Genomic DNA, 8,807 nt, shown 5'->3' on the forward strand with positions numbered 1-8,807 from the left:
AATGTTTGATTATATTGCTTTTTATCCTGCAGATTTTGTTGTGGATTTAAATTGACTTTGGGTGTCTTGAAAATCACTTAAAATAGCACTGTTGTTCTAATCGTCAGATCGCAGGTATTCTGATCTTCACTGTCCATGGTGCTGAATCTGGCTGGGTAGATTAGTTTGAATGCCGAAAACTTGTTTGCCTACATTTAAAGGCCCTGTGAAGTCAAAATAGAAGGTAGTAGAAGGTTTGGAGAGCATTTTCACTAACCCTAACCCTTTTCCTAACCTTAACCTCAGTTTCCTAACCTGCTACGAAAAATTCACTTCGATATTGAAGTGCCATGAAAAGAGAGTTTCTCACATCTATACAGCACCTTCTAATCAGCAGGTTTACATGGGCGAGAGTTTTGGCTTTCCATGGCGACATCACCATGTGTAAATTGGTTTATAGACCAACGACAAAGAGAGTGCCAATAACAGCTAGTTTTTAATTTCCCCTCCACACTGACCACTCCCAGACAGTCCTAGCAAAATTATTGCTTGAGAAAGTTTTTTTTGCAAAAAATACATTTTTGACCATTTTCATCGTAATCTATTACAGTAAGGTACTTAATTGTTACCCAGAAATGATTTGATATTGATATAAAAACGTCTGCTTTGGGCCTTAAAAAGATATGTGCACTACATACTCAGAAATCACATATATTGACATTTTAGAATGTATTTTATCAAGAAAGTAAGTTATACATGTCTTTTTTAATCTTACTCTTAGTTGCAAATAATTCATTTGGCTGTGGTTCATTTGATTTTCAGCACAACCCTGTTTGATAACGTATAGTATTATAGTGACTTCTTGTGGTAAAATGTCAAACTCACAACTAAACTCATTAAAATTGAGGTTTTCTTTACCCTGTCTTATCAAACAGTGCAACATTTGACTGATGAAATAGCATTCTTCTAAAATTCTTACACTTCTAGATGCAAAATACAAGTCACTATTCCAATACTGTTTGATTCTGCCATTTTTGAAATACATTTAACATTTCAGTTAAAAACCCTTTGGATAATATCAACATTAATTACTTAACATCTTAACACATACACACCATGTAAATATCAATAAACAGAGGAACACATGCTACAAATAGTTAGTGACTACCTACCAGTCAATTAAATTAGATTATTCAGAAAAATAACATTGTTATAAGAGACAAATTGCCTTTAGACAACATAAATGACTGCATCTGGACACAGGTCAAAACTACTCTGCCGAGCTCAAGTTACCAGCTATGTATGGTTTCAACACTTACATTTATTGAGTTATTGAAAAGTATCCTACAAACATTGTTCGAATGTGAAAGTGATCAGGTTTTCTGAAACAGGTGTGTTTGTATTGAAGAACCCTGAGATTGTGGACAGTAGGACTTGTGTGAACAGGTGTGAACAGACTGAAGATAATGATGTTTTCCTTTCTCTGTCTTTCGAAACTCAGGAACAGTTTGAATGTTTTTTTATTGTAATTTAAACAATGGTATGGATGATTAAGCTGGATCTTTCTCTCTGAATCAGGAGTGCACTTTCATTCTCCCAATTTTTCCAAAAGCCCAATCTGAGCAACCTTTGCTATAAACCCTGTCTTTCCCATTGTTGTTTCAAAAGTGGAAAATGATCAATTCGATAATCACACATAATGGGCATTTCACAGCCAAGACTTTTGATCCTTCCCATCAAGGCCATGTTGGCCAGTTTAACCTTCACCCGGTCCCTCTCTTCCGGAGTCCTCTTGGAGGTGCACTCCACAGTAGAGTCGGTCTCAAAGGAGATGGCTGGGACGTGAGTGAGCAGGTGGCCCCCAGCCTTCTCCTGGGTCATGGGCGTGGGAGTCTGCAGGACCAGCCCGTGCGTCGCTTGTTGATGTCGAAGGTAAAAGCTAAGAGGATACACACAAACATTGACCATATAATGTAATGTTGTTACATGTAACTAACTAGCTTGACTTGCCACCGTGTGAAACATGTATGCTACCATATGTTACTAAAAAGAGCTGACAATATTATAAAATGTAATCCAGGAGTTTATGTTTGAATTCTGGTTCTCTCACAACACAAGTCACTCAGAAAAGCATCTGTAGGCAGAAGCATGCTACATGTACATTTGGCATTTGAAAAAACTACAGCTGTGCTATCAATCAAATTTCAATCAAATTTATTTTATATAGCCCTTCGTACATCAGCTGATATCTCAAAGTGCTGTACAGAAACCCAGCCTAAAACCCCAAACAGCAAGCAATGCAGGTGAAGAAGCACGGTGGCTAGGAAAAACTCCCTAGAAAGGCCAAAACCTAGGAAGAAACCTAGAGAGGAACCAGGCTATGTGGGGTGGCCAGTCCTCTTCTGGCTGTGCCGGGTGGAGATTATAACAAAACATGGTCAAGATGTTCAAATGTTCATAAATGACCAGCATGGTCGAATAATAATAAGGCAGAATAGTTGAAACTGGAGCAGCAGCACAGTCAGGTGGACTGGGGACAGCAAGGAGTCATCATGTCAGGTATTCCTGGGGCATGGTCCTAGGGCTCAGGTCCTCCGAGAGAGAGAAAGAAAGAGAGAATTAGAGAGAGCATATGTGGGATGGCCAGTCCTCTTCTGGCTGTGCCGGGTGGAGATTATAACAGAACATGGCCAAGATGTTCAAATGTTCATAAATGATCAGCATGGTCGAATAATAATAAGGCAGAACAGTTGAAACTGGAGCAGCAGCACAGCCAGGTGGACTGGGGACAGCAAGGAGTCATCATGTCAGGTAGTCCTGGGGCATGGTCCTAGGGCTCAGGTCCTCCGAGAGAGAGAAAGAGAGAAGGAGAGAATTAGAGAACGCACACTTAGATTCACACAGGACACACTATGCTACCGAATGCAAAATGTATCTGTATCATAAAAGTGTAGTGCAATATTCCCTTTTCTTGCCACACACACACACACACACACTCTCTCACTAGGGACAAATGTTTCGGCTCCTTGTCCAGAGAGGTTTGAACTTTAGAAGAGGATCTGCAGCAAAAGTAGACCTTTACTGCCATCTACAGGTCAAAGGTCAGACTGGCATTCAGTAAAATGTAAACATGGGCGATCCACAGAAAATGGAAATGTGTGTGTTTCTGTTTGAGAAGTTAAACCAGTTAATTCCCTTATAACTGAGTGTCCTGCATCATGTATTATTTTATTGGTTGTAAATTAAATACGGTTTATTTTACAGTACATGTATTTTACACTGAATCATTGATATCTGGTCGAATGTTGGTTGTGGGACATAACTGAAGTACTATGTGTGTGTGTTCAATGAATCACACTGTTTGTGTGTGTGTGGGTGGGGGTGCATGTTCTATACATTATTCAGGACAACATTACTTTGTTTAGCCTACACCGTGACTATGACTGCATAATAAACTAAACTAAATATACTATGTATTTTCTAATCAAATGTGTTAACAGGGCAACACAAAAGAAGACAAAGGCCATCAATTCAATGCAAATATTACTGTATTAAAGGAAATTGTTGTATTAAGCTTGCTTTGAAAACCGTTTGAATGGCTTGGATAGGCCTATGGAGATGGTGGAAAACATCCTGATTAGAAGGGGACGTTTGCGAGGCTTCTCCTGTTGAGAGGTGGAGGGAAGACCCTCTGGGAGTCCAAATGTGGCAGGATGTGCCACTATGTTGGGCGACAGAAGAGAGAGAGTTGACATGCACTTTCATTTAGAAATGATGGTATATTGTATTCTTAGTTTCAACTCATTATTACTTTCACAAATAAATGAGAACCAGAATCTTGAGATTTGGAAACTATAAATAATTTTACATAAGAGATTACCATCGATAATATATAATGTACTGTATATAGGGTTTAATATTTTTGCAATAGCAGCTTTGTACACCAATATCTCAAACAGTAAATGTCCTGCTGTATGGACTTACACATGATCTCTTCAGCAGTAGTCTGGTCTTTGGATTCAGAATGGCGGGAATTCTTCTTGTTTCCCATCATGAATGGCTAAAACAAAAACATGTCAAAACAACTGTCACAGCAGAACAATCTCACGGTAATAACGATCACATCTTACACACCAGCACAACAAGATTTATAAATGGTTTTGGAATTAATGGATGGTTTTACATTTTCTCTAAATAACATTGTTTACTCACATTGACACAATTGTTAACTTAAATAAGTGTGATGTACCTTTAAGTTGAATTTCAGTCTGGCAAGCCTTTGTAGGAAAGACAGCTTCCCTCTGGTAGCCTTCACATCTTCAGCCATGAGAAGAGCTTCTGGCCTGGTGGCTTCGAAAGATGTTCTTGAGGCTGCTCTTGATGCCTCGTTACAACTGTGGAGAAGCTCCTTGCTCAATGACTTCACAAGAATCCTATTGAAAGTGGAGTCCTGAGTCGACACGGCCAGTTGGAGTATTTTCTCTGAGCCAAACTCCTTCAACAGATGTTTGTAGACGGTGCTGTATACTTTGTGACTCTTCAGGTTCTTGGGATAAGCTTGGGTCTCAGAGCAGCCTGACCATGCACAGAAGGCAGCTATAACTTTTGGAATCAGGTCTTGTGACGTGCGTGTGACGTCAGTTGGGTACAGATCAGTTTGGGTTTGTATTTTTGACAGAAGTCTCACCACTAACATGCTGATGAGGCCGGTGAAGTCATCATCACCGACTAAGTTAACAGTGGATGGGGTTGAAAGCGAGGCAACATCCGGGCTGGTTGAATTCTGATCACAAACAATGCTCTGAGGTACACCGAAACAACTGATGGTATCCCTTTCCTCAGCATCTATGTTGGCCTCAAAGCCTTGTGCAGCATTGGAGGTCCCACTTGTTGTCATGCTGATGGCAGAGAAAGATGGCAGAGGGTAGGACTTACCACTCAGTAGACTGCCTATATCAGTTACAGTTCCGGTTGGAGATGACCCTCTGCTTTGTGCATCAGAAACCACAGAGTCCATGACCTGACTTACCATTACTTTGGTAAACAGGCTGACTGTGTCACTAAATGCTGATGTAGAAAAAGAACATGAAATCCTATCTTCAGATACGCTAGCCGGCACACTAACTCCCTGAGCCAAACTCATTGAAGCTGTAGAGGGCACTAGGCTAGGAAGCAAGAGGCGCTTCACAGACTCCTCTGCAAAAAGCTGAACCAGCTTGTAAGCTGTGGGCTTCCCCACCGTCTTGTCATTCCTCTTCAGCTCAGTAAGGACTGTATCGGATGCACTCTTTCCAGCCGCCACTGTCAGAACCAGAGGGGTCAAGTTGCTCTCAGAAATGATGCGGTTGACTTGGTGAGTAAGATCACGTGAGAGAGCACCAATCCTACCCTGAGATATGAGCTCCTCCAGTCTTGCTATTGCAGCTGTTAGATCAGGGTGGAATGCAACCTCCCCTTCTTCCTCTGGATGTACCTCCTTTATGATGGTATCCACTATTGCAGACATGCTTTCCCTGGCATCACACACCAATGTTTTTGGCTTAGTAGATTTGCCCATGTCGATGACTGAGCATCTCACAATGGGCTGAGTAATACTCTCTGGTAAATCAGAAGAGATGGGAGTGCCAGGGAGTGAAAATTCCCACTCTGACTTCTTTGATCTGGCAGATGAGGATGACAACGAGGAGGAAGAACGCTGTGGCGCTTGATAGATCAGTTCCTCACCACATTCACTGCTTACCCTTTCAACATCCTTCAGCATCATTCCAACCACATTCTCTATTTGTGAAAGCGCAGTCACCGTTTGGTCAGATTTTGACAGCTCTTTCTGAATTAAAACCAGAATATGGCTGAGGGTCTTTTTGGCTTGAGCCGTTGTTGCTTTGACTTGATTTTGCCATGTAAAATAATTCATCATCTTTGTCTTCACATTGTGGTAAATAGTCTTTGCAGTTGTCCAGATCTTCTTCTCAGATACTTCCAAACCAGACTGTGAGCCTTTGGGTGTGGCCTCAGTGTACTCTGAGGTTTTCTCATCACTCTGTTGAAGCATAGAGTCTGCCTGCCATAGAGTAGTAGAAGACTCTGTGGGTGGGAAAAGGCTCTTCATGTCATTTGTAATTGATCCAACGATTTCAAAAGCAGTTATATCTGTATGCCTTAAGGAAATTGTTGATTTTGCTGGCAACATCTGAGAATCTGTCTGGCTGGAACTGACTTTGCTGGGAAAGCTACTGACTGATTTGATCAGTATTTTTCGCACTTCGTTGGTAGCGTTCATCTGGAACTCCTCACTGGAGAGTTTCTCAATGACTGAGGCTGGAGTATCTCTTAATCCTTCCAACCATGAAGAACCAGACACAGGCATGTCTTCTAGATAAGACATGACACTGTCCAAAAAGCCACAGACTTCAAGGGAGTTGTAAGAGGAACCCTCTGCAACAGATGATGTGCATTCCAAATCTGCCACCTCTGACCTATACATGGTCACAATCTTGGACAATACCTCTTTGGTGCAGGGCACCATGTTGGAATCACAGAGAGACAGTAATGGTTGAGAGTTCTCACTTTGGCATTTACGGAGAGAACCAAGTCCTGTTGAGTTGACCACTTGCAGTATTGCCTCACTCTTACTGGTTTCAGGTTGCTCTGGTGTTTTCTCTCCTACAGAGTCAGTTGAATCACATCCATCAGATAAAGAAGATGAACTACGTTCTGATATAGGGGATTCACTCCTACATGGGGAAGGCAAGCTCAGGATTGAAACAGGCAGATCACTGGAGTCAGTATGCTCCAGAAGCACAGCACTGGAGTCAGCTTTTTCCATAAGTTCTTCCCCTTGGACTGGAGCTCCACCCATTCTGAGGAACAATGTCTCCAGCTTTGCCTGAAGTCTCTCGCAGAGTCTACGAGCTGCATGGAAGGGTTTCCAGTTTGTCGTACAGTGTCCCACTTGGGTATCTCTCTGGGTGCTTGTTGGCTGATCTAATTCAGCATACTGCACAATGTCCTTGACATCTTCAACAAAGTTATCAATTATTTGTGATGCCTCAGATTCTACTTTGGTCTGTATGAGCTCAGTGGCCGCAGAATCAAGGATCCTGTCAGATGGGCTAGATGCATTCATCAAGCTTGGAGTGGTACTAAACGAATGAGAAGGTTGAACCATACCAGAGATATCGCTCATTAACCTTCTCACAAGAATTTCACTCACAGCCTTTGAGGCTTTGGTCTTGAACTTCACACTAAACAGAGTGCCAAGATTTTGCATCATTGCTTTGCAAGATGTACATATTATGTTCAGCTCCTCTGGAACAGGAGAGTCTTCAACATCCAGGTGCTCCACTACAAGGTCACTGCCAGATGCCAACATTTTAACTTTCACAGCCACATCTCGAAAAACCTTAGCCAATTCCGGATCTTCTTTTTCCAATTCACCCACCATCTCTGCGATAACAGTCATCACTTCTTCTGTTGCAGGTGGAATGCATGACTCTAATACAGAGGTAGAGCTCTGGTCCTCTGGGGTGGTGTGATCATCAAAACATTTCTGGACCATGTTGACCATTTGTTCAGCGGCCTGGGTACCAGAAGAAATAGGGGAGGACCGCCCTGAAATGGCTCTGCTGATGGTCGCAGAGAGGGCAGAGTTAAGCTGTTCGACCACCACCTTGATAAGACCAACAGTCAGCTCAGGTGGGCAAGAGGACAGGATATTATGATCAGACAGTTGCTCCTGGACACTTTTGATGATTCTGTCCTCTGTCATTCCCAGGAGGACTTTCACTGAGGTCTGGGAACTTTAAAACGAACAAGCAAAGCATGATAATTCCTGTCTTAACTTGGCAAATCGGTCAAGCGTTGTAATTTTAGTATTCTAAATATCTACATGTCCTTTTGATCGCTTTACATGCTCATTCATTTGAATATGCTCAAAGGCTGATACATTACATTTTGTACTACATCAGATAGAGTAAATTGCATTGGCTAACACTGGGATAGATGATCTCGGTGAAATCCATACATGAAAACCTTGAGGGGAACATACCTCTTAGAAGAGGGTGTTAGGGACCTGAGATGTTGAGCCCCTGTGCCGCCCTTATACATTTTCTTCGCCAGATATCTAACTTCCTGGATGAGCTCCAGTCTTTCCTGATCAAAGGCAGCAAAGGATCTTGCACTGCCACCCCTCTTGGGTGAGTCAGTGTCGTCGTCAGCAAAGTCCTTTACCCCAAGTACGCGGGCCAGGGCTGGCAGCAGGATCTGCAGGGTGGTCTGTGCGATGAAGGTTACAATTGTCTTGCACAATTTGGCAAGCTGTTCCTTCGTCATCTGTTTTGAACAAACAGAACAAAAACAGTCTTTTCAATGGAACTGTGATGTAAAGTATTCTAGATCGAACAGAATGCATTTGATCAACATTGTTATTCTTGTCTGTGACTGAATTCAAAGTTTGATGAAGTCTGACAGAGAACATGAATAACAGAATATGACTTGATGGCTAATCTCTGAATTCAACAGATCATTGACACATCAAAGGTCAAAGGCAGGTAGGGAAACTTACAGGGTTTTTTAGTCCTTTGTAGATCACTTGCCACTGCCTAGACAATTTAAAATAAGTGTTTTAGTTAGTGTTTAGTTCCCACTGCACAATATTTCATAAATGTTGAACATTACAGAAAAACTTTTAACATACTCATCAGTAAGATTGCGCAGGAATGAGATGAGGATTGGGTAGGAGTATTCCATCTCATCCTTGTTGCCTGGGCCGAATGCAGCCTTAACAGATTTCTTCTCCAGGAGCTCAATTACAGATCCTCTATCCAGGT

At 41.9% G+C, this 8,807-nt stretch overlaps 1 protein-coding gene across 1 annotated transcript; it reads right to left on the bottom strand.

The window, feature by feature from the left end:
• Positions 1-456: 456 nt before the first annotated feature.
• On the bottom strand, positions 457-8,580 carry LOC149983595 (uncharacterized). Its single transcript, XM_090236113.1, has 6 exons — positions 8,543-8,580; positions 8,027-8,310; positions 4,229-7,778; positions 3,964-4,039; positions 3,568-3,700; positions 457-1,918 (listed from the first exon to the last, which is right to left on the bottom strand). Exons 2-6 carry the CDS (start codon positions 8,308-8,310, stop codon positions 1,612-1,614), a joined length of 4,350 nt encoding a protein of 1,449 aa, XP_090092239.1. The 5' UTR covers positions 8,543-8,580; the 3' UTR covers positions 457-1,611.
• Positions 8,581-8,807: the final 227 nt, after the last annotated feature.

This window comes from Oncorhynchus mykiss, chromosome 5, assembly GCF_057628025.1.
Source record: "Oncorhynchus mykiss isolate SJ-2025 chromosome 5, ASM5762802v1, whole genome shotgun sequence".
NCBI lineage: Eukaryota > Metazoa > Chordata > Actinopteri > Salmoniformes > Salmonidae > Oncorhynchus > Oncorhynchus mykiss.